The sequence below is a fragment of the Maniola hyperantus genome, chromosome 1 (genome assembly GCF_902806685.2).
Source record: "Maniola hyperantus chromosome 1, iAphHyp1.2, whole genome shotgun sequence".
Lineage (NCBI taxonomy): Eukaryota > Metazoa > Arthropoda > Insecta > Lepidoptera > Nymphalidae > Maniola > Maniola hyperantus.
In genome coordinates, this window is record NC_048536.1 from 9,681,489 (window position 1) to 9,709,116 (window position 27,628).

Here is a 27,628-nt window from a genome sequence, read left to right on the forward strand (position 1 = left end):
ACCTATCTTGGGTACGTTAGTACTACGGTACGGTACGGGGTTGGGTACGGTAGTATCTTCTGTGTCTTGGGGAACATGACTACAGATAAGTACCTACCTACCAAAATTAGCATGCAATGTGTGAGTGTGTATGTTTATTTATTTACGTGTGAGCATGTGTGTAAATTGTAATATACGTAATATATCGAATCATTTAAGTTACGATAAATCGAAGAATATGCTAGCATAAAAAGCAACTACCTACCTACTTAATTATTTCCCTATTTGAAAAAAAAGTTAATGGTTATTTAACGTGTGAATCAAATATTTTTTATAAAAGAATCGCAATGTTACCTAATGTTACCTAACGCAGCCGATTTCATCAAATGGTTGTTAATTTATTCCTCAATACTAACGCCAGGTAATCAACCTAACCAGTTTTAAATGACCGTAAAGAAAATCATTTCGCCTTCTCTTAAATCTGAATATACCTACCCGTAGTTTTAGTAGCCAAAATTGGGTAAAGCCACAAATACCTACTTGGCTATTCAGTATTCACGTAACTGATATCGTTAGATAGGTAGGTATATAAATTACTAGTCATACCTATCTGAGGACTACAATAAATAAGAGTAAGAGACTTTTGTATTTTTGTAAAGAAATATACGCTTTGATTAAGGTCAAAATATCGCCATAAATGCATATATCCCGATAATCTAAAAGTACCTATGGATAAATATCTCGTTATGTATCTAGTAGGTACCTACCTCTGCGAAGTAATTTAGTGTGGGATACCAAAATTCCTCCTACATCAATGGACACCAACCAGCCAGATTTTTCTTAGAATTTATGTCTGTAACATACAAAAACGGCTAGCCTACATTAAATAAGTGGTATATAAAAAGAAGGGGAATTCGGTGGGAGATGTAAACATGTGTTCCTGATGTAGGCGTGGAGGCCACGCGCTTGCCACCTACAGCATGCCTGGCCTGCACTGTTTACATTTTAGACCTCAAAAAGAAACTTTATTTTTAGTAAAACAAATAAATACATTTTTCAATACTTATCTACAATCTATTAACATTTTCCCATGAAAAACAGCTTATTAATATGAAACTAACATTAGGAACTCACTTAACTGTTCAAAAGCGATATAGAAATCTCGTGGGCGTGGTTTTCTTTTTTCCATTTACTGAAGATCGTAGAGATTCCAAAATGCCTAAAAGAAAACTAGCCACTGCACAAGTTTTGCAATAGTACCTACCTATCATCTATCGGTTTCCACTTTTAGACTTTAGTAGACGTGTGAAAATGTAGGTATTGTACGTACCTAAACAATGAAAAATTGCGTACATTTGCCAACTATCAAAGTAGTGGATATTACAAAGCTGGATGTGAATTATTGGGTCAACAAACCAGCTTCTCTATTCTGTAATGAGCTTTGAAAGTTAGCAAAGAAGTGTCATAAGCCAAAGCTTTGTTAAGCGAAAGTGATATTTGATACTGTTTGTCCTTTCAATTTAGCTTAGATTTTGTGGTCAGTATTGGCGTCAATATTCCATCCAGTGAAGTTGCAACATGGCCTGTTCAATTACTGCAGTAATACCTATCGCTTGACACGCTAGGCAATATAGTACGTCGTGGACGCTCGCTTAATTTATTTAGCCGCGTTCCGCTCGACCCACTTCACTGTCAATGAAGAAGGGTAATGAAATATCCCATAACCAATCTCGGCCATTACGCACCGCGAGTCACTGATCATAATACACTTGCATATCATTTTATATTCCTGTTATTGTATCTTATGGAAAAAATGAGGTTTAAAAAAACTTTAACGTGCTAATAAATTTGTCGTTCGAAAAACAAATTTATTTTTATTTTTTGACCTTTCAGTGCGTCAACAATATATTTTACCATCCTTTTAAGACTTAAATTTCGAGATAAAATGCGAATAATGTCGGCGTGATATAATTTTTTCAATATACTGAGGTAACATAACCATTAGGTACTCAAAAGCCGTTTGATCAAGATTGCTGTCAGCCTATTATTAGCATGACTTTTTAAATTCATAGCTATACAAGTATAGCAGTGGGAGAACTTGCTTGGAAATACATAAAAACTTGCAAAATTATCAAAATAAGTACCTACAGGTTTAGCCAGCGTCCAATATGAGCGTCGGTGTCCACTTTTGACCTTTTCGTATTCACACTGACCGACCGTGCTACGAGTATGTCCCACGAAATGTACGCTTGGTATGAACACATCACACAGCCAATGATGAAATCGATATACCTAATAAGATCAAATGGCCACAGTATCTCATGATACACGAACAGAAAGACCCAGTCGCAGCCCCGTTGTGGTAATAACAGTAATTTGCTCCTTGTTCTGCTGACAGACATATAGTAGGTACACGATAGGTCGAGATAGCAATCTGTTACGCATTTATAATATTAATTAGTAGGTATGTTTTTAGGGTTCCGTACCTCAAAAGGGAAAAGGAACCCTTAGAGAATCACTTGTCTGTTGTCTGTCTATCCGTCTGTCGTATCTGTCAAGAAAACCTATTGACCTGGAAACCAACTTTTTTAGAGCTAACTTATTGAACCTACTCAACTTACTTTTACATTAGGTACTCAGTTCATAAGATCTAAAGGTAACTGAAATCAAAAATATTACTAAGCCAATGTAGGTACCCTCACGGCGATTACGCACTCATCCGATCCGAACCCGTGAAAATACATTCCTTTTTGTTTTGTATGGTAGATTATAACATAATATGTCGTAGATATTCTTCACGGATTCGGATCGGATGAGTGCGTGATCGCTGTTACCCTTAATATCCTGTAATAATTGTTGTGCCTCCTAGAAAAAGCTTTACAGTTGGTTAAAGTTTTATAGAAATGATCGCCGGAAAAATTACAGAATGTATAAAAATATTACCATACGCAATCATACGCATCAAACTGTACTTACAACACCTAGCTACTGGCCACTTGGGTATAATTTGCAACAATACGTTTACCAATTGTTCTATTTCTGAGACACCACCAATTCCATTTAAAGAATATAGAGTTTTATTGTTATCACTGGTTGTTATTCAATTAACACCCACGGGATGTATAGTGTATACCAATCAAATCCCACGCAGTAATCCTACCTGGTACAAAGTACCTTGTGATAATTTTGTCAAATAGGTAGGTACGTAACTAAACATCTATTAGGTAATATTAAAAAAAATAGGTTTACCTACCTAGGTACCTAAATTTTTTCAATTTGTCTGTTGACTTTTCTACCTAAGTACATCATGCGACAAAACTTTCACACTCGAAAGAAAAATAGGTGGCAACTTAAATTTTGCATTAACTTTAATCAAAGTCGGTCAACTAAAAACCAGAGACCCAGGTATGCCTACAGTTCGCCACAGTGCGGGTGTGCGGGGCGTCCCCCCGCCTCATACACTGATTGCTATCTCAACCTGTCGCGGACACCTAGTTGCTATCCTGAAATCTCATTTATTGTTTACTTTACAAGCTAAGAGAACTAGAGATTGCGACTGAGATATTATGTACCTACCTACTTATAAGTATTTATAATCTAAAAGTGGTTTGTTTACCTGTGCCAGCAGTTGTATCAATACATAGATAATAATAATCGCAGTCGATAGAATGTTAAGTATAACAAATTTAACATACCCATAACTGGGTATCCAAGGATTGTGACTTGAGTTGAGCCTTATTAACTTGAACTGACTGATGACTTACTTATTGATTCGCAGCTTCCGTAGTATCTCTAATAGCAACATCCCTTTTAAGATTACAAAGATTGATTACGGAAATATTAGATATATACTTACTTAATAATATGCGCTATTTATCACAGAAATAAAGATTCGTATGAAAGCTTAGGTATTACGCAATCCAACAAGCAATCAGGTATTCTGCCATACATGTCCAAGTACTTTTGAGACACGCAAGTCGCAATAGATAAGTTCGCGATTTGGAATTGGTGCGTCGATGTAGTGTCATTGCGTCGCCGTCGTGACCCAAACAAGTTACTATTTTGAGATAAACGGCGCCATAAACGGCTTGTTTGATCGTAGATTGTATAGGCAGTGACGCAGACCACATAAACCACTTTGTCACATGTACTTTCTACCAAACGACTCTTTGTAGGCCGACCCCCACTCTCCATTGATAGGCTTGAGAATTTTTCGTAAAATGTTTAATGTTTAATTAACCGTGAGTTTCCCCTAGGGCCTAGTGGCATAACAATGTTAAGTATTTAAACAGAGGCTTTATTAAGTCTCTTCAGAGTCTTACAGTACACAGTAGATTATTTTAACACTTGTTAAACTAGAATAGATATCTCAATATGTTAACACTTAATAGACTTTGCTTTATAACATGGTCTTTGTTTATTGTTACATTGGCGCCCTTAATGGAAACGTAGAGTTAAAAAAAATCCGAAACGTTGCTCGTGGTGTAATTAATTTATACTAAGCGTGGGTGACTCGGAAGCTTACATAAATGTATTTGAACAATTAATTCAAGGTCCAATAATAGGTATTTATATTCTTCGATTTATAATCTAACATGAATAAATTAAAACTGCTAAAACTTTTCAGAATAAGGTGATGAATAGAGAACTTGTGTGAATTAAAACATATCTAAAAACCTATGGTAAAGGTATTGATTTAATACAAAATTATACTGCATTGTAAAATAAAACAGAAATATTGTGAACAGATGGCTGAATGGTGACGCGGAATGGATAGAACGTCCGCCCAGTAGCGCTCGAAAAACTGCGGCCGAAAACGGAACATGGCGCTCTAATAGCACTTTGGGATGGCATGAAACTTCAAGGGCTCGGGAACCACGAAGATCTGAGGGCAACGCCGTTGAAACGAGTTCAGGGCTAACATGGCTACAAAGGCAGCAACAGAAACTACGGGAGAGGAAAGAAGCAAGGGAGAGGGTCGCTCGACTACCGCTCGAGTGGGACGCTCCTTCCCGACACGTGCGCCGATCTGCTAGCCACCGGTATGTTCAATCCCTACTATCCATACTATCCATACTAATATTATAAATGCAAAAGAAAGTCTGTCTGCCTGTCTGCTAACTTTTCACCGCCCAACAGTTTAAGGGAAGGACGTAGGCTACTTTTATTCCGGAAAATCAAAGTATTCCCACGGGATTTTAAAGGTCCATCCGTTTAACCGATTTATATAAAACTAGATGATGCCCGCGACTTTCGTCCACGTTGATATAGGTTTAATAATTTTCCGGTTTAGGTTTTATTTAAAAAGTTGCCTATGTCCTTCCCCAGGATGTAAGCTAACTCTGTACCAAATTTCATCGAAATCGCCGTGAAAAGCTAGCAGACAGACAGACAGCCTAACAGAAGGGCACATGGAGCTTCTAATCATTTTAAATGTTCCATTTTTGACGTATTGTCTGGGAAAATGTTATGTACCTACTTATTTATGAATACCTAGCTTATGCTCGCGACTTCGTTTGCGTGGACTACACAGTCATCTTCACCACAGTCAGTCACCTTTGCCTTTTATATATTTAGATTAAGATTATTATTTATTACCTTTTCTAGTGTGGATGGGTACACCAGTGACACAACAGCGTTTGCGGATGACGATGACGACTTCAGTGTACCTCTACACGTCAACACGCGCACTCCTCTCAGGACTGACAGCATCAGTCCTCAGGCTCCCGACAGGTATCCATCTAGGGAATCATCATCTAGGGAAAAGGGTAGAAAGAAGACCTAAAAATTGTATAAATAGGTTAAGTAATGATAGTGGATATACCTAATAAGGTACCCATACCATACCCCTGCTAGATTACTGCATTATCTATCACTTACCATCACCAACATACCTATATGTTATCATAGTCACTAATTTATTATTGGATAAAGTCAACGTTAAAATCATTTATTCAAAGTGTTCTGTAAATACACTTTTTGAATGTCATAGAAGTGAGGTAATGGTCATTTCCGTCAACCTTAAATTAAAGGTTCCAAACGTGCCCCGGTCTGAGAAGAAGCCCATAACAAACTCACTCGACTAAAATAAAATAGGTACCTATGCACCTACATATTACTGTCTCGTAGATTCGTAAAATAACGAAGAACTATAAATAATCTTATATTTATTTTGACTAATTGGTTTCTTGTGAGTTTTGCTAATCTAGTTTCACGTTTTAGGACCTCATCTAGGAAATTCATGTATGAAAAGATGACGATGCGCGAGTGGAGCGCCAACAGCACGCCGACAAGCACACAAGCGCCTGGTTTACTGTCCCTTGCGGAGCCTAACAACAACGACACCACTGTGAGTTATAATGCGTAAAAAATGAGTTCTCACGCGCCATTTTAACTTTATGTGTCAATCGTCATGTCAAAAGTACGATTTTAATCCTTATTTTATAGGTGAACCGTACTTTTGACATAACAGTTGACCCATAGAGTTAAAATGGCGCATGAAAAGTCATTTTGTATTGATTTATTAAAATAGCTATAATTTTTTTCAATATACTCTTTGATCCCTTAAATCTGAGAATCCACCGTGGAACCACAAAATACATAATAATACGTTCCTTGTACAAATGTCTCACTCCGCAAAGACTTAAAAAAAACATACAGTCGAATTAAGAACCTCCTCCTTTTATTGAAGTCGGTTAAATAGCGACTCTCGCCCTAGGTAGGTGTATTTCTCGAGTCGCGTGACCAAGTACAAATTCCTACCTGGCCTGCCTGGCCTAGTGCAACTGCTCTAATGGTGATGGTGCCGGGATTAGGTGCGTCCTTATCGACTAGGAGCTCCATCGAATTGGAACGTTCAATGCTCTGTACGTTGCCTCTAATGAAACAATTGCAGATGCACGGATCACAGTAATTGGTTTGCGAGCACAGTGGACTAGCAGCATTATATAAAGCTTACGAAAAGAATACTTAGAGAGCGGATTTCATAAGAAATCAACACTCATTGTCGGCGTCTAGATGGTGGATTAAACGCGGGAAAGTCACCACCAATTAGTCTGCTAGATACTTCATCATCATCATCAACCGATATACGTCCACTGAGACATAGGTCTCTTGTGGGGGCTTTCACACGCCACGGTCTTGCGCCGCGCGCCGCCTGAATCTAGCAGCTCACTGCAACTCGTCACGCTAAGATATTTACCAGATTTTTATTCCCAGATCCGGGAAAGATCAGAGAGTTGGTCACGCACCGAGTCCCGCGCGGGAACGCCTGCTTTCCCGACGCACCCTCGCACGCCCTACCCGCCTACGCCCACCCCTTCATTCTCAACTAGACCGCCACGGTCACCGACGGTCACTAGGTAAGTTTTCAAATAACCTAAACTAGTTCAAAGAATCCGGATGATGACTAGGCACTAGTCAAATCAGCAACTTTTTATCAAACGTCAAAATGCTGCTTAGTATGGGCGCTAGTATGAAATACACAGATTCACATCTGTGTGTGTCATCACGTCATACAATTTGACGTAATTTAACTTACTTTTTAGTTTAATTGATAATTTAACATGGTTAGCAAACTTTACCAACTTCGGTAGACCCTCTATTTAATAATTCCTAAAAAATAATTTATTTTTGACATAGGCATCATCCCAATTGCCACAGAAATTTTTAAAACTAAAGGTATGATTCCGAACCACGCTGCACGCAGCAGTGCTGTCGACGGCGAGCTGAAAATTTAATAATTGTGATACATTTGCTATAACAAAAATTAACTAAACAGAAAAGAACGCGAAGGCAGTCCGGAGTCAGAATACCGCACGTACAATGGCAGCAGCGGGTCGCGGCGCTCCAGCGTCAGCGGCGGCGCAGAGCCGCAGCACGTGGCGCCCGACCGCGTGCGCTTTGCCAGGGACACCAGCCACTACTGGTACAAGCCCAATATCTCGCGTGACGATGGTTAGTAACCGTTATTACTTTAAGCCCACTGAACAGAAAGAAACGCCAAGGCAGTCCCGAGACAATACCGCACGTACAATGGCAGCAGCGGGTCGCGGCGCTCCAGCGTCAGCGGCGGCGCAGAGCCGCAGCACGTGGCGCCCGACCGCGTGCGCTTTGCCAGGGACACCAGCCACTACTGGTACAAGCCCAATATCTCGCGTGACGATGGTTAGTAACCGTTATTACTTTAAGCCCACTGAACAGAAAGAAACGCCAAGGCAGTCCCGAGACAATACCGCACGTACAATGGCAGCAGCGGGTCGCGGCGCTCCAGCGTCAGCGGCGGCGCAGAGCCGCAGCACGTGGCGCCCGACCGCGTGCGCTTTGCCAGGGACACCAGCCACTACTGGTACAAGCCCAATATCTCGCGTGACGATGGTTAGTAACCGTTATTACTTTAAGCCCACTGAACAGAAAGAAACGCCAAGGCAGTCCCGAGACAATACCGCACGTACAATGGCAGCAGCGGGTCGCGGCGCTCCAGCGTCAGCGGCGGCGCAGAGCCGCAGCACGTGGCGCCCGACCGCGTGCGCTTTGCCAGGGACACCAGCCACTACTGGTACAAGCCCAATATCTCGCGTGACGATGGTTAGTAACCGTTATTACTTTAAGCCCACTGAACAGAAAGAAACGCCAAGGCAGTCCCGAGACAATACCGCACGTAAAATGGCAGCAGCGGATCGTGGCGCTCCAGCGTCAGGGGCGGCGCAGAGCCGCAGTACGTTGTGCCCGACCGCGTGTGCTTCGCCGGGGACACCACCCACTACTGGTACAAGCGTATATTTCTATCTTTATGCAAAAACAATTTTTCTGAATTCCGCGGAAAATTTTGCAACCGAAAGAGCTTTCATTTACTGGGCTTTAGACTTTAGCGGGAACCCATAGGTTCCCGCTAAAGGTTCATACCTACATGAAGTACACAGCTGTTTACTAATCGTTAAAACGGTTAACTTCCAGCGGTAGCAGCAGTACAACAACTAGAAGAAGGAGCGTTTATAGTTCGCGACTCGAACTCATTCCCGGGCGCGTTCGGGCTGGCGGTGCGCGCGGGTGCGGCGGGTGGCGTGCGGCACTTCCTCATCGAGCCCACTGCCCGAGGGGTCCGACTGCGCGGCTGCCCTGACGAGCCCGTGTTCAGCTCACTGTCTGCGCTTGTCTATCAGCACACTGTCACGCCTCTCGCTCTACCTGTGCCACTGAAACTGCCCGACAGGTAGGAGCAACGACATCTATGTAGTAATACCTACGCAACACTAAACTGAGGTACCTTCAATTCAATCACTGAACTCAAATAAAATTAAGGGAACGTAAATTTATTAAGGGAAACCACATATTTTTTCAAACATTGCGATCTAATTGCGGTCTCATTTGTGAATTTTTCTTTTTAGCATTTGAACAATTGAACAGTCCATTCTAAACACGAATAAATGAACCAAAATAGATTGTCTTCGATATTGGTAGTCTAAATTATTTTGTAAGGCAATGAACTAGATCAATTACACTACTACCTGTATTTATTATTACGATTGGGATTAAATACGGTTTCCACTATTTGATTTGTAGAAATTTACATTACTGTCATCTCTATCGATAGAGACCCATGGGTCGGCGGCAGTGCGAGCGCAGCCGCTCGAGCGTTGCTGGCGACAGGCGCAGCGTGTAACGTGCTGCTACTGGGCTCTGAGAACACTGAAGCTCTTACCGGCCCTGCTGCTGTAAAACGAGCCGTCCAGAACATTCTACAGAAAAAGGTAAGAAGGCGAAAGCCTGACGATAGATTGTATTATTACTTAAAGTAGGTACAAACTACACTTATATAGTAGCCAGCAAGAAATATTGTACAGTATGCGGCAGAAAATAATGAACCTTTAGAATGAGATTTCGGCTTTGTAGAGCGTTGTCTCTGACACTCATACCTATGTGACGTTTTGTCGGTCTCAACGACAGAGACAATGCTCTATAAAACCACTATCTCTTTCTAAAGGTCGATTTACATTATTTTCTGTCGCGTACTGTATGTACATCGACCTTTAGAATGAGATTTCGGCTTTGTAGAGCGTATTGTCTCCGTCACTCACCTATGTGACGTTTTGTCGGTCTCAACGACAGAGACAACGCTCTACGAAACTGCTATCTCTTTATAAAGGTCGATGTACAATATTTAGTACGTATACCTACCATAAGGTTACCAATACATTTTACACAATATTGGCACCTACCTACCTTTAATGTTGGTAGGTGGTAAATGAAAACAGATACCTATTGTACATATACTGTGGTAATATTAACGTACCTTATTGTTAAAAATTTCAGGCAGCAGCCCACGTAGTGCACTTCAAAGTGTTCGGAGGTGGCATCACACTGACGGACTCCACACGCAAGCTGTTCTTCCGGAGACACTACCCGGCGTCGGGCGTCTCGTATGCGGGCTTAGATCCCGATGAGAGGAGATACACCTACCTCGACAACGGCACTCAGCATGAAAAGTAAGTTATGCGAACCAGTGAACGACAAAGCTTAGAAGCCGTGTTTTATTTTTTTAATGCCATTCGAATGGTCAATTTTTGCTGAAACCGCAATAGGCTCATGATTGATTCGTACTATGTGTCACGCGACACTGGCTGCTGCCTTGATTGGCCGACTTAAAATGACAGTAATTATCCACGGGGTTACAATACAATTCAAGATCTGTGCGCGGCGCGGTAGAACTTGGCTTTGACATGTACCTACTAGCCGTGTGTTTTGATAATATGCACCGCCCACCGGCCACCAGAGTAGTGATTTCATTTACACCAAAAAGAGCATACGGAATATTTCTATGCTTTGTTTTTGTACTTTCAATTCTGAACACGCACCTATAACTTTTTGGAGTTATATTATTATGTACCTAATACTTAAAATGTTACTTATTCACGGTGAGAGGAAAACATCGTGAGGAAACCTGCATGCCTAGGAGTTATTACTAATCCGGCCTTAGCCAGTGCAGTGATTATGATCTAAATTCTTAATCCGAGAGAAGACTACTTACTGCTCATTAGTGGGCCAGCGTCCAGCGATGGGGACGATGATGACTTTGACAATAATTGTTCTTCAAGTGAACGTATCGGTTTTGTTTCTGCAGACGTATATTCGCGTTCGTGGCACGAGCGTCGTCCGGAGCCGACAACCAGTGCCAAGTGTTCGCCGAGCTGGAACCCGAACAGCCCGCATCTGCTATCGTCAACTTTGTCAATAAGGTTTGTATTGGATTTGCATACCTCGTAGGTAAATCAAATACACCGAAATGTTCAGAATGCGACGTTATAGAGGATGACGTATTGACTTGTGTTCGAAACGAAATAGAATTTTAAAAGCCCAAGCACACTTACGCTACTCTGCGCGACGCTTAAGGTGACGCTGGATGCACGTCCGAACTGCTCGGCCCACGTGGGTAACCTGTATGCTATTTCACCTAACATTGTGATAGAAAGAAATAGACTCAGTGATGAGCAGTGTAGCGAGTGCATGCGCTCACACTAGCGTCCGGATATATTGATGATGGCACACAGATAGTTGGACAGATGTCACCGATGAATTTTTGTAAATATATGATTTATGAAGGAACTACTTATTTCAATTATTATTGTATAAGATTTTATGGAAGAGCGGGGTCGCCTGCCACGAGTACTCGTAGCAATACTAAAACACTTACTGGGATGGTCCCAATTACTACGCACTATGTGAAATTGTTTTACCTACTGAAATAGATATTTTTAAATTTTTTTTGAATGATAATGATTACCTACTTATCTTTTGATGAATACTATAAAATCTCACTTACATACATACCTATTAGGTAACTACTACCTCAGCGTGTATAAACAACTCGTACTTATATCTCGACTCTAGTATCATAAGGTCGGATGTGGATTTTTGCTACTTTTCAGGAGAGCCAAAACAAAAATGCTAGGGAAATCGGGTCATAATTTCTAAACTACTAGAGATACAATTTCAGTTGTTTTTGTAATATTTAACACTTAACTGTACCTATCATTAACCATTACTAGAAATACTTTATCATTAATAAATAAAATATAAACTCACAATTTCTTTAAAATGGACGATATGCGACTTTATGCTGGTAATATTCGTAACTGTGCTAAAAAATTGTGTGCATAAGTTGTAAACCGACTTTATGGCTGCAATTTTTACTATTACAAATTTGAAATAAAAGTCGGATCTATTACTTAATATTTCATAATACGTCTTAACTGATTATACATAAGTACTATTCGGACAAAAGATCACAGTAGTTATCTCACAAAAATCATTTAGGAGTTTTGTGAGATAGCAACAATGTACCTATCTGATTTTTCTGAAACTGATTAGTTAGATCTGAAACATAATAATTGCATTCGCCCGATAGTCTGACCATTGCATCCGTGTAAACCTTGTGACTTCTGAATGAATGAAAATAACATTTACAAATTCACAAATAAAGCCCATTAATTAAAAACAACGGCCAAAAATTGGAAAAAAAAAATTACAAAGTAATTAGAAACCTACAGTGGGCCAAACATTTTTTGTGGAATTGCATACATGACGGTTACATCAATATGGAAATCTAAAACATGCCAACATAGCCTGATTTTCCTTATAATGATTAGGTACGTAAAGTAAGAATGGAGGTCAGCAGGTACCTACTGCAAAAGTTGGTTATATTTTACAGTGGATAATGGTACCTATGTCGTATATTGGGCGAAAGCGGGGAAGAATTTTAAGTTTATATGTACCTATAACATACTAATGAAGTACAAAAAAGTCTTCTTTAAAGTAGTTTTTATAAAATAATAACACCCAACATTATTGCGTTAGTTGTAGCCAGGTAATATATTCCGAAATCTGAAAATCCCCGCCGTTCTTATTTTTTTTTTGATATAACAAACGGTCCTGATATATCACCTTTGTAAAGGGATGTGGTCTTTAAAAATATGTTGTAGTGCCAAATCAAACTTATCAAAAAGTTTTGTTCCTTCGGATGTTCTTGTAAACTGTGACCAATCTCTTAGTTTAGTAATCTGCATTGTTTTCAGCTGTTCCCTTTTTTTCTATTTGTGCATGGATTACATCTTACTCCACGTAGGTACATGTTGCATTTTAGCATAAAGCTTGTGATTTATCACCTTTTAGTGTGGTAATCCTTATAATAATCATAAGTAAGCCATAACGATTATCATGCTCCGATTTTGTGGTCTGATAATTGTGTCGGTCATAAGACCGACACAATTATCAGACCACAAAGTCAATTCTTCAACAATTTCGAGAATACTTTGTTTCTTCTCTAGTAGATTAATGAAATAAGACAAGATACTGTTTTATTTCTTCCGCTGCAGCTGATGTTTTCAGACCACATTAAAGTAGCAACACTGGTAGCATCATGAATCGTTTTTAAGGTGCAGAAACTACGCAGGTATAAGGATTTACTGTTAGTCAAATCCGGCATTGCCACTTTTGTAATAAAAAATATACTTTCTGCTTTCTTGAAAACTCCATTGCTTCGGTTTCGACTGTTCTTTTTAACAGATACTTTTTAAACTGTTTCTTTCGTGTTTTAGTTAAGTTTTTTTATTTTTTTACTTTCACTTTTATTTGTTGTTTAATTAATAAATTAATTTATACTACATTTATATTTAAATTAACATAATCTAAAGCTTCCTATAATTAGGTATGTTTCGTTAGAATCACTATCATCACATATTGTAGGTGCCTTATAATTTCTGCTCTCGATTAATATCAAATTCGGTCGATTATAAGACGGGTAAAGAACAAAAAAATTGATTAGGTACTCTAATTTTTTAAGGCTACCTTAAAAACTAATAAAAGCTAAAAGCAATAAATTTTTGAACTGATGATTTGAACTATGAATCATAAAAAACACCATAAATGCACGGTTTTTTGCTTAGTGGGGTATTATTATAATATATGTTTAGATTTCCATGGTGTGATTTTCGTGGTCCTAAAAGATTTTCTAGTCTACACTTTCAAAATGTCTTCAGCTTTATTCTGGCTCTTTACTTTTTTCCCGCAGTTTAGTCCAAAATTTTGGTGAAATAGGATGGATCTCTTACCTATTAATCACATCAACTTTAATGTAGTCACAAACAAAAAGCTTTATTTCAACTTACTTCCATGAATTTTATTGCAAAATTATTTATATTACAAGGCAAAAAGTCTTAAATGATTCCCAGTCCAAATATTAATACAAAAAATTCGAAGCATAACATCTGTTGTGATTTTACCTAACAAAACTATTACATATTTTAGAAGCAAAAGTGCGTAACTGCAGTACCAGCTAGTATTACAAATAAACTTATTTCGTAGCATAATGGTCGAACTCAAAATACATCTATCATTTTTCTCCATTGCTTTGGTGCATACATACGCAAGTCAAAAAATATAATTATGGTTCTCCAAATTTTTAGAATGTGTTCAGATACGACATTATGCATGTATTTATCTTTGCAACGAAAAGAGATAGAAATACTGGTGTCAGCTTGGCAGAAAGAGCCCGAAATGCTCATTACCTTTATGTAAAAAAGTGAGTTTGGTCGGAGGTACACATCCGACCTTATGATACTAGAGTCGAGATATTATATTATAGAAATCCATACTTCTATGAAGTGTCTGTCTGTAATTTCGAAATAACTACCGCAAGCTCATAATATTGTTATTTGAACTGTACCATAACAGCTGAATCAAATGTTTTTAAAAACTGTCTGTCTGTCTGTCTGTTTGAAGTTTGAACGGGCTAATCTTCGGAACGGCAGAACCTATTTTGACGGGACTTTTACAGACAAGTAGAGAATTAACAAAGGATACTTTTTTAACCGACTTTTAAAAAAGGAGTTGTGTTTTTCTACCTATGTACACAGAAATCTCCGAGATTTCTGAACCGATTTGCGTATTTTTTTTAATTGATAAAGAAACTTTGCAACATTGTCCTATATAAAATGTGGATTTCAACTCCTCAATCCTGATGCTGCAGGGGACATGACCACCAAAACTTATGGGATTTTGAAACTGTCGGTTATAAATTGATATTGAGAGGTAGGTACCTATATCTACCAAGTAAAGACTTTATCATTGAACTCGAAGACCCATTTCTCGACCCTGATGCTGTACCTAAGGAATTGCATTGCTAAATCGTGGTGATCCCACGGAATTTTAAATGAATCATCGCCCACGCCCGTTCGGTACCCTCATTCCGCACATTGTTTTTATTAGTCAGTCCACCAATCACAACAAAGCATTCTCCCCTGTCCCCCGCCAACATTTTACGATTTTGTTTTCATGTAAATCCTTGTATATGCGTACTCTAGGAGTTGAATTCTCTGTGCTGGCGGATTACCTATTAGGAACACATGATTACACATTCGTTTGTCTGTGAAAATAAATTTTGTTGCCTACACTTATCTATTAGTAGCGACTAAAAACTATATATACCATCTACTTGTGTATAAAAAAGTCTAAATAAATTCCACTTTGATCTCAAAAATGAAAATTTTATTTTTATAAGTAGGAAGTAGGTACAATTCAATTTCCCTCTAAAAGCCCACTACACACATAAACACAATATGTATCATTTTCTGTTTCAACAGTCACATTAGATGTATCATTCGACGCAGAACTATTGAAGCTCTCCATTTCATTTCTGGAATTAATAAACATACAATCAACGTAAATATATTGTGAGTATTATCTATATAGAATGTATGCAAAAAACATAGCATAACAACTTACAAGTATGGTATGGGTAGACCTTTCAATATTTAGTACGGAATTGAATGTTGCAGCATCATGTTGGATTTCAGTGGTACGTATATTGGGCACATTCATTTTATTTTCCTTGTTTTCTTCTAAAAGGAATGTCTTGAGTCACTAAAATACAACATAATTCAGCATTGACAAATCTGACAACAAATAGTAAATCTCTATATTATTATATAAAAATGAATCGTTGAATGTGTTGCTGATCGCAAATCTCGAGAACAGCTGCACCGATTTCGCTAATTCTTTTTGATAATATTCCTTGAAGTACGGGGATGGTTCTTATGGAGAGAAAAATTTAAAAAATGTCCTGAAAAAGAATCGACTGTAGGCGGTGCGAAGTTCGTCGGGGCAGCTAGTAACATAATAATTATATTATCCTAATCCTAATTCCTAATCTAAATATATAAAAGAAAAAGGTGACTGACTGACTGACTGACTGACTGACTGACTGACTGACTGACTGACTGATCTATCAACGCACAGCTCAAACTACTGGACGGATCGTGCTGAAATTTGGCATGCAGATAGCTATTATGACGCAGGCATCCACTAAGAAGAGATTTTTGAAAATTCAACTCTGGAGGGGGTGAAATAGGGGTTCGAAATTTTGTGTAGCCCACGCGGACGAAGTCGTGGGCATTTGCTAGTATCTAAATAATATCAACTTACAAACACAGTGTCAAACTTTCAGAAGCTGGCTCTAAATGGTACGGTGTGATAGCATCATAATCTAATTCAATTCGATTTTTTGCTTTGTCGTTTCCTTGCCAAAGAAAATCCCGTGATCCACTAAAATAGAAGTATAATATATAAGTATTTATTAAAAATAAATAAATGTCATCATCAAATTCACCATCCTGGAGAACCTTGAAAACGACACTCGCGTCTATTTTTTATAAAAAGTGCTGGCCCGCCATCTTAGATTAAAAAATTAATGTCATTATCAAAACCAGCATCCTGGAAACCCTGAAAACGACACCCATTTCTATTTTTTGTGAAAAGTGCATGTCTACTATTTTGGATTTGAAAATAAATGTCATTATCAAATTCAGCATCCCGGAAAAGTACATATTCAGTCAAATAAAATTCCCGTCGAGTCACATTGTTACTCACGTCGGGTGTGACGCACGGGAATAACCCCGAAAAAGTAATGGCATTATCATCACAAGATAATATTATGGTTTGGAAAGATTCTGATGAATTTTAATAGATCTCCTCTTTGCAAGGGATTTGCTTTTGCGAGAAGCTTTTGCGAGTCTAAACCGTTTCTTTTTCCTCTTCCGCCAATCCATTTTTGTTTCTGTTACACGAAAACTCAAGTATATAATTAAATTGTCTAAGCACACAATATGACCTACATACTTATATTTGTAACTAGATGATATACGCGACTTCGTCCGCGAGGATATAGTGGTTTTTTAATCCCGCGAGAACTCTTTCAAAAGCGATCACTATTTCAAATTTCAGCCAAATCCGTCTTGTACTTTTTGCGTGAAAGGGTAACAAACCTATACACACACACACGCAGATACAAAATTTCGCCTTTATAATGTAAAGTGTGATTTGACAACCCTGACTTTCGGAATTCGGATAAGTCCAAATTATATTTTATTACTAGTTGATGCCCGCAACTTCGTCCGCGTGGAATTAGGTTTTTAAAAATCCCGTGGGAACTCTTTGATTTTCCGGGATAAAAAGTAGCCTATGTGTTAATTTAGGGTATACCCTAAATTAACACTTTTATCTATCTCCATTCCAAATTTCATCCAAAACTGTTCAGCCGTTTTTGTGTGATTGAGTAACAAACATCCAAACATCCACACACACACATCACTACACCTATTATAAATGTGATAGTGTGTTTGTTTGTTGGTTCGTTGGTTTGTCCTTCAATCACGTCGCAACAGAGCAACGGATCGACGTGATTTTTGCATGGGTATGGTTGACCTGGAGAGTGACATAGGCCACTTTTTATCCCGGAAAATCAAAGAGTTCCCACAGGATTTTTAAAAATCTAAATCCACGCGTACGAAGTCGTGGGCATCACCTCATCATCATCATCATGATCAACCCATCGCCGGCTCACTACAGAGCAGGGGTCTCCTCTCAGAGTGAGAAGGGTTTTGGCCATAGTCTACCACGCTGGCCATGTGCGGATTGGTAGAATTCACACACCTTTGAGAACATTATGGAGAACTCGGCATGCAGGTTTCCTCACGATGTTTTCCTTTACCGTTAAAGCAAGTGATATTTAATTAATTAAAACGCGTATAACTCCGAAAAGTTAGAGGTGCGTGCCCGGGATCGAACCCCCCGACCTCCGTTTAGAAGGCGGACGTCCTAACCACTAGGCTATCATAGCTTCACCTAGTTTATAATATTAGTAGGATATATGTAAACTACTACCACCAGCTGTCGATACGATGCATTCTAAAATAAATCGACCGACCGACCGACAGACCGACCGGCCAAGTACGAGTCAGACTCGCGCCCCGAGGTTTCCGTACTACAATAGTAAAATGTTTATCTCTAAATCTCCGTTTAGAGATAAGCATTTACAATGTAACTTAATTTATTACTACTATGTAACTAGAATTTCGGTACATATAAAAATGAATCGCTAAATGTGTTGCTGATCGCAAATCTCGAGAACAGCTGAACCGATTTCGCTAATTCTTTTTTTATAATATTCCTTGAAGTACGAATATGGTTCTTACGGAGAGAAAATTTTTAAAAAATTCCTGAAAAAGAATCGACTGTTAGGCGGTACGAAGTTCGCCGGGGCAGCTAGTGAAAAATAAAAATAAATAAATAGGTAAATAGTATTTTTTGACATTTTGCATGATAAATCAAAAACTATTTATTATGCACTAGATGATGCCCGCAACTTCGTCCGCGTGGATTTAGGTTTTTTAAAAATCCCGTGGGAACTTTGATTTTCCGGGATCAAAAGTCAAAGTCAAATGATTTGTTCAAAATAGGTAATAAATTACTCTTTTCGATTGTCAGTTGTTGGATTTGTAAAATATAGTGGTGATAATTATTTCGCAAACGCTACGAGGGTTCCAAACGTGCCCAAGACTGAGAAGAGCCCACAGCTAACTCAGCCGGGTATTCTTTTTATTATCACCACTTTACAAAATCATAAATTAAACTTATTAGAACTATCACAAAGCCGAGCAACTCATTCCCAAGCTTGCTTATCATTTAAATAATCCTTTACAATGTAATAGGATTTTTTAATTAGTTTACGTTTTATGAAAACTTTGAACTTATGACAGTCACTTTGAACTTATGACAGTCACTTTTTTTGTTAATTTATTTATGTTTTTATATACGTACAATAAATTTTCAAAAATATATTGATTATGCACTGTCATAATTTTAACTTCTCTAAATTTAGTTCTCAGCGACTCTCGTGGTCCCATACTATATATGGCTCGAACAGCCCTTTTCTGCAGCACAAAAATAGAATTTATATCAGCAGCATTACCCCATAATAATTCCGTGGTGCCATCTGAATCAGGGTTTCTACTGAAAACCAGCGCTGTATGTTTTTGTACTTGTGCAAGACAATATGCATTTATGCTGAGTAGGGACCTTTTTTTTTGGGTTGTGCCACACATGACATACTTTATTCCGGCGCTTCTTCTACTTGAGGTTTTTTGACTTTATTACTCAAGTATAAGAGGCGCTGGGATAACCTAACCAGTTGGTAACTGGTAATGTGTGGTACAGCTTTAAAAAATAAACGTTTTTTTCTTTTCTTTCTTTTTCTTTTCTAATAATATGCCATATGACATAATGCTGTGAAAGTAACTAAAATATACTAGTCTCGCCGTTTCTATGTCTGTCAACTGGCGAATCTTTTTTACCGCATATGCAGCAGAACTGTCTGTTCGATAAGTTATTTATATGAGAGCCCCATTGAAGTTTCGCATCTAACGTTATTTCCAGAAAAATAGCGGTATCCACTAAATCTTATTTATCATAAAAGTAGCCTATGTCCTTCCCCGGGATGCAAGCTATTTTTGTACCAAATTTCATCAAAATTGGTTAAATGGATGAGCTGTGAAAAGCTAGCAGACAAACAGACGGACAGATAGACAGATACACTTTCGCATTTATAATATTAGTATGGATAAAAATAAATAAAATCGGTTTTTGATGTACAAGTAAGGTCCTTTTATATGATATCACACTTGGTTTACTAATCTTACTTGAAAGTTGAAAATACTAACTATTCGTTAATGAACACATTTTTATTTATTTTTCGTGATGTAACCACAAATTCATTGTTTCAGATTTTTCCCCTTACGTGTGTTATAACTGTTATTACCTACCTGCCAAATTTTATCATTCTAGGTCAGTGGGAAGTACCCTACAGGTTTCTTGACAGACACACTGACAGACTGACAGATAGACAGACAGACAGACAACAAACTGATCCTATAAGGGTTCCCTTTTCCTTTTGATGTACGGAATCCTAATGATCTCTCTTTTTGCACTGCATTTAATCTGAATCCAAGAATTCCCGATCCGAAATAGCCGTAAGCAAGACTGTATCGTCACTTACCACCAGGTGAGATTGTAGTCAAGGGCTAACTTGTATCTGAATAAATAAATAAAAAAGTACTATTTGTACGAAGCGTTGCGTACTTTATTTGTAAGACGGACAGACAACAAACTGATCCTATAAGGGTTCCTTTTTCCTTTTGAGGTACGGAATCCTAATGATCTCTCTTTTTGCACTGCATTTAACCTGAATCCAAGAATTTCCGATCCGAAATAGTCGTAAGCAAGACTGTATCGTCACCTACCACCAGGTGAGATTGCAGTCAAGGGCTAACTTGTATCTGAATCAATATTATTATTATTTTATTACTTATAATAAAACTGTAACAGGTGAAATTCTGTACATTGAAGATATTTTGAAATTTTTTTTTCGAGGGCACTCTATAATCGATACTGAACCCAAAACTGGATTTTTTTTCATTTTTGTCTGTCTGTCTGTCTGTCTGTCTGTCTGTATCACGGCCGCGCATCACGCTGAAACTACTGAATGGATTCCAATGAAACTTGGTACGATTTGACGTCATACTATAAGGATATAGGATATAGGATACTTTTTATCCCGAAATTCAGCATGGTTCCCTTAGGAGAGGGGTTGAAAGTTAAAATGTATACTGAGCTGTAATTCATTAACGCGTAGTCCGATTTCATTCATTCTTTTTTGTTAGAAACCATACATGTTAAAACTTCAAGTGCCAACTTCTCAACCATCATCATAATAATCACGGGTAGCTTTTGTACTTTTGGATTTCAATCAGCTGTTTTAGGAATAGTTGATGTTGAATTGATATTAAAGGTACGCTTAGAATAAACTATCTCTGGTTTAGGTACCAAGCAACGACTTCATAATTCAACTCGATATCCCAACTCTTCAACCCTGATGATGCAGGGTATTGCACTCCTAAGCCACTGTTGATTGTGAGATAATATTGTAGATGCCAAACATATATACCATTATTGAACTTTAAGTTCCAACTCTTCAATACTGATGCTGCAGGGTACTGCACTCCTATTCTATGGGTTTTAGGAACTGTTGTTGGTGAATTAATATTGTACCATTTACTATTGTACCAAACCACGACTACATGGTTGAACTCCGTTCACAAAAATCCACGCACTCCATCGAAATCCTATTCTATTCCAAACTTATTCGCCAGCGTGACAGGAGTGGAGAAGGCGGATAGGGACGTGTGAGGGGTGCAACGGATCAACGTGATTTTTTCCATCATCATCAGCCTGCGGTCGTCCACTGTTGGACATAGGCTTTCCCTAAAGAGCGCCACCACACCCGGTCCTCAGCCTTCCTCACCTAGCCACTTCCCGCCAGCCTCTGTATATTGTCGGTCCATCGTGCTGGAAGGCGTCCCACACTACGCTTACTTATACCTACGCGGTCTCCACTCAAGAACTTTCCGGCTCCAACGGCCATCACCTCTACGACAGGCATGACCTGCCTTCTTTTATCCCAGAAAATAAAAGAGTTCCCACGGGCTTTTAAAAACCTACATCCACGCGGACGAAGTCGCGGGCGTCAGCTAGTAAATAAATAAAAAAGTACTATTTGTACGAAGCGTTGCGTACTTTATTTGTAAGACGGACAGACAGACAGACAGACAGATAGACGGACAGACAGACAGACGGACAGACCGACAGACGAACAGACGGACAGACGGACGGGCAGACGGACCGATGGACGGACCGACAGACGCATGGACGGACGGACGGACTGACGGACGTACGGACGGACGGACGGACGGACGGACGGACGGACAGACGGACGGACGGACAGACGGACCGACAGACAGACAGACAGAGGGTTCCGTTTTTTCCTTCTGAGGTACGGAACCCTAAAAATACAAAGAAATACCACCAGGTAGGTACCTACCTACCTATATTATTATACATATACAGGTACCTTTTTAGGGTTCCGTACTTTATAAGGAAAAAAGGGACCCTTAGGATCACTTCGTTGTCTGTCTGTCTGTCCGTCTCTCCGTCTGTGTCGTATCTGTCACACAAACCTATAGGATACTTCCCGTTGACCCAGAATCATGAAATTTAGTAGGTACGTAGGTCTTAGAGCACAAGTAAAGGAATAAATCCGAAAACCATAGATTTGTGATTACAACTTACAAAAAAAAATTAAAGTGTGTTAATGAAAAAATAATTAGTATTTTCAATTTTCAATGTATAATAAGTATACCAAGTGGGGTATTATATGAAAGGGCTTTACTGTATTGTGTGTATTCTAAAACACATTTTTATTTATTTTTATGCATAATAGTTTTTGATTTATGGAGCAAAATGTCAAAAAAATACCTGAGTACGGAACCCTTGGTGCGCGAGCAACTCGCACTTGGCCGGTTTTTTAAAATTAGATAAAATAAATAACTAAACAAAGTTACTTACCTATTGTACTAGGACCACACGAGTAGATATCCCTACTAGGACCTCAACAACAAAGTCAGGTCAATAAACCAATGAATAAAATTGGTGTCCAAATTTCAAATTCCAGAGGTCAATGTACAAAATGCAATAAGTATTTGAAGGACTTATTGACTCTGCTCTGCTCAATCTTCTACACATTTGCATAGCCACTGAATAAAAATTAATTTTATAAAATCATTACGACTTTTGTTTTTGAAAACATATTAATAACAACAGTTGTCGTCATAGAAACCACAATATTACACGCGCAGCCGCGCGCCGCTGGGCTGACCCTTCCCTCCGCCACCCGCGCGGTGTCTAATGTTTTGGGGTGAGAAGCATGATGATTTTAGCCGAAATCTAGCGCTTGAAAAGGGTTGAACAGTAGTTTGGGAAAAGTATTTTTGAGAAAAAACTACTGAATTTAGGTTTGCAAAGTAAAGTTATTTCAACTAATGAATAAATAAACTATGTCTAATGATAATTTTTTTTAGAATTTTCCTATTCCTAATCTTATTTATTTACGCCCAAAGTTGACATAAATTTAGTGTTAAAATAGGAATCTTTTGAGGCTCGTAACTTTTAAATCAATATTTTTTTCAATGTTTTAGATATCATTGAACCTAGATAATGACGAGATAAATCGATATAATTCTTAGTTTTGTGCGTACAATATCGAATATTGTTGTATTTTCCCTCCTACGTTTGTATGAAGAAAGCACCGAACTGAGCTGCCTTAAGTGCGTTTTGCTCCATACAAACTCGTACCTATAAACTATATTTTGACGTGTAGTGCAGCGTAAGTACGTTTGGACCATAAGAATAAGTAAAATATTTATTTGATGGTTTTGTGTACTTGTAAGTGTCCTAGATTCAATGTAGCCTATCCTTTATCTAAGGAGGTCAGAGCATTGTGCAAGCTATATCCATACTAATATTACAAAAAAAGGAAATATTTGTTTGTTTGTAACCGATAAACATTGATAAAATAATTATTAAAATCAGTTTAGTAGTTACTGAACTGATTTTAATAATTCTTTTATCATTAGAAAGCTGCTTTATCCAGAAGTTAATAAGATTCTAGAAAATCAAGCCCGAGACATCCCACTTTAAATGAGACCACAGCGGTGGACCTCTGCGCCAGAGAGGTCGTTTAAAATAAATAAATACTAAACTATCACTTGTTATTGTTACAGGCTCTGCTCGGGAACTCTCAGAAAAGGGATATTATCTGAAACTAACTCCAAACATACACGTAGTTTTTTTAGTTTAGTGGGCTAACAATATTCACTTTTGCCTAAGTGTTAAACACGAAAATGGTACGATAGTAATTTATCGCCTCCTTTAATAAAATACCAAAATTTTGTTTTTGTCTATGTTCCACTATACATATGAAAAAACTAAATATAAAAATATACTTACCTTATGTGAAATGGTAAAAAAGGTTTTAGTTTTTATATAAACTTAGTTTTATGGCTAAGTTATTTTCAAAGATTTATTAGTACGCTTCACATTCACCAAGTACAATGTACTATTTTATTTTTTAATATTTATAATAACAATGAAATATATATTATTATTTTAATTTAGCGTAGCGAAGGAACTAACTAGTCTCATTATTATATTAATATAGAGTCATTGCGTGCCTAACATTAATTATTATTATGTCAATAATAATATAATGTAATTCATAGGAATAATTTTATGTAAAAAGGCCCTACTGCATTCTAGATAGATATTAATATAATATAATAAAATATCTACGTATCGTTTAAAATAAGTTGGACACCAAGATTTCGCATCACTCAAGCACAGGCTATTTGCCGAAAAGTACAACGAAATAACAACAAAATATAAGTACAATAAGCCAACTTTAAATGTTAAAGTAGGTACTCATATTATGTAAGATAAATAACTGACAAAATGTACTTGTTATTTTATTACAATAACATAATTCAAAGGCAGCTTTATAAAAGCTAAATATAGAAATCCAAATAATTAAAATGATTTATTTTTAAGACAAAAAACGTCACGATTAGCAAACTATGTTTTGCTTGTATAAGCTTGATGAAAAAAATAACTTGTGGTACAGAAAGGGAAATGCCCAATCGACAAAGGGGGTTGGCCAGGGTAGGTAAGCCCATCAATCAAATAAATCCGCTGTTTGACAACTAGTCAAATCAGTATCTTTTTATCGAACGTCAAAACGCGTTTAGTATGCGAGCTTCTATGAAATACTGGCATGTGACGTCAAAATGACTGACCTGCGTTTTTAGTTTAATCTATAATTTAAAATGGTTACTATACTTAAAACTAACAAAGGATTTGGATTTTCGATTTTTGGGAAGACCCTCTATTTAATTATCACTGATTAACAATTTATTTTTGACATAGGCAAATACCGCGTATTATAGGCATTAAGATTGACATCATTGATAAAGACACAAACACTATTTTGTAAATAGAACCTGGACAAACGTTTGAAAAGTACTTAAGTATGTATAAAAAACTCAAGTTGCAATAAGACAAACATTTACTTATTTCGGCTTAAAAATAAACAATGTTGATTGAGGTTTACTTTTATGCTGGCTTTTAATTCCCGAGGGTTTCGGACAAATAGGTACCAGCAATATTTTAGTTTCTAAATAGGTACCTAAGTATTTTTATCCGCATTTCAGAAAGGAGGACGTTTTCTATAAGTAGGTATAGGTCACATTGATAACCGAGCCTTCGCCAGAAATGAGCATTTTCCTTTCAACAAAGAGCTGTATTAAAAAATAAAATGCCTTACCAGTGATCTTATTATGTTATGAATAAAATATTATAACTTTATAGTTAAAGTGAACCTACCCAGAAATAAATTTAACCTAATGGATATATACTTAATTTGTAAGGAATAACTGTTGTCAAATGTATTTATTGGTTATAATAAATCATTTAAAATTAAACGAGCCCTTTTTCATTTCATTTTATTGTTTATCTTAAGCATACTTAAAGGATATAGCCAAAGACATTAGGTATACCTACCTTCATACAATTGACATTCTCAGCGGGCTTGACGCCCGATGCCTTCGCAGATCTTTGTCTTTATGTAAGTAGGTATAGTACGCGGACCGGTCGAGATGGCAATCGAAGTGGGGACGTCCCGCACAGCCCCCGCGCTAACCCAGTGCGGGATAGCGAGGGTGACGTGTGGGTGTGCGGGGCGTCCCCACACCTCATACCCCGATTGCCATCTCAACCTGTTGCGTACTATACTTGTATGTTATGAGACATTGATCTTGCTTACCTACCTAGAATAATTAGAACTTAGAAGCATCAACGGAAGGTGCAAATGCTACACTAATATCGTAAATTGTGAGTACCTAAATATTTTTAGTCGATCCGGTTTGAAGGAACATAATTATGGATGCTAGTAACATAAATTCCAACCATACATTACTTGACTTAAATATAAGAAGAGTATAGGACGTAATTTAGGTTATGAAGTTCCATTTATTTCTAATTAACCAAGTAGATAGGTACCCACCTACAGTGGCCGGCAAAAAATATTGACAGTACATCGACCTTTGGAATGAGATTTCGACTTTGTAGAGCGTTGTCTTGTCACGCATACCTGTGTCAAAGATAATATATTAAACAAGTATATTATCTTTGCCTGTGTGAAGTTTCGTCGGTCTCCACGACAGTGACAATGCTCTACGAAACCGTATCTTTCTAAGGGTCGATGTACAATATTTTTTGCAGCGTACTGTAGGTATTAGTATTCATAATTTAATGCAATTTTAAATAGTAGGTACGAGGTAATGACTAAATAAAGAATGGGTGCAGCGAAAAATTTATAATATATCCTACCAGCCATGGATATACAATAAATTATTTTCACCGAGTATTCTGTGATTAATAGTTAGGTACTTAATTATATCTACTTAAAATTTGGTCTATTTTCTTTCTTTGGTCTTTAGCCTGTGCTCATGTCCTTTGAGGCATCGCTTGATATGTGATCGTCAGTCTTCGGCTCGACGGCCGAACCTTAAATGTCCATAATCGTCAAAAGAATCATCTGCTCTGGCTGCCCGGCTCCTCAGCAATCCATATTCCCGGTACAGATGCCTGGGTTGAACGTCTTCTTCTTCTTCCGTGAGAGATAATCCTCGTAAACGTGCCGTCTCGCAGCATCGCATGGAGATTGCTAGCGCCAATGTCAGCGCTAATGCGAGCATTGTGTCGATCCGCATTATTTGGCTTCAAATTCTCTGAAATTGTTAGTTTAAGTACATTAAGCAATGAAAAACTAATTTCTTACCACCTGAACCCACGAGGAGCACCAAGCAATTTACCATCAGCTTCAAGCTCAAGTAAGGCAATTTTATATTAAATTATTTTATTTATTATTATTATATATATATTTTATTATTTTTTATTTTATATTAAAAGTACTGAAGTGGAAGTCAGTGGTTCAAAGTCAAATGTTCTATTTTTAAATGTTTGTTTTCTTTTTGTAACGTTCTTCTTTTTTTAGATTAAATGAACAATCTAAAAACAAGTTTTTATATTTTTAAATAAGGTTGTATTTCTTATTGTAAATTAAATTAAATTCAGAATCTGGAGAAAATTAAAAATTTTAACGGTCGCGTCGTGATCACGTCGTGACTCGTGAGCTACAGTGCGACAAGGCTATCTTGGCGCGTGGCGAAAATCGGAACTAACGTTGCCGTCAAGTGTCCCTTTTGTTCTTGTTTGAATATTCTAAGCCTTTGTTCTCCAACAGCGCCCCCCTGTCAATGTCATTCAAGTGCCAAGAGAGCCTTGTCGCACTGTAATAATAATCTTATATCCACAG

General features: G+C 37.8%; 1 protein-coding gene and 1 long non-coding RNA gene across 4 annotated transcripts in view; one reads left to right on the forward strand and one right to left on the reverse strand.

Moving 5' to 3' along the window:
• by (focal adhesion protein tensin) overlaps window positions 1-25,733 on the forward strand; it is a 168,902-nt gene extending 143,169 nt beyond the window's left edge. Inside the window, exons 14-23 of one of the 3 annotated variants that reach the window (XM_034973427.2) lie at window positions 4,728-5,021; window positions 5,587-5,712; window positions 6,202-6,328; window positions 7,198-7,340; window positions 7,760-7,935; window positions 8,935-9,190; window positions 9,572-9,728; window positions 10,291-10,463; window positions 11,099-11,213; window positions 23,982-25,733. In XM_034973427.2, coding sequence (XP_034829318.1) covers window positions 4,728-5,021; window positions 5,587-5,712; window positions 6,202-6,328; window positions 7,198-7,340; window positions 7,760-7,935; window positions 8,935-9,190; window positions 9,572-9,728; window positions 10,291-10,463; window positions 11,099-11,213; window positions 23,982-24,020 — 1,606 coding nt within the window. In that variant the 3' untranslated portion in view covers window positions 24,021-25,733. Of the gene's footprint in view, window positions 1-4,727; window positions 5,022-5,586; window positions 5,713-6,201; window positions 6,329-7,197; window positions 7,341-7,759; window positions 7,957-8,934; window positions 9,191-9,571; window positions 9,729-10,290; window positions 10,464-11,098; window positions 11,214-23,981 lie in introns of those variants that run through there. The other 2 variants (XM_069501307.1, XM_069501311.1) reach the window with 2 other exon arrangements.
• On the reverse strand, window positions 14,610-20,252 carry LOC138402982 (uncharacterized). The gene is made up of 3 exons (XR_011237291.1): window positions 16,456-20,252; window positions 15,757-15,894; window positions 14,610-15,667 (listed from the first exon to the last, which is right to left on the reverse strand). It is a non-coding gene; the product is annotated as an uncharacterized lncRNA (long non-coding RNA).
• Window positions 25,734-27,628: the final 1,895 nt, after the last annotated feature.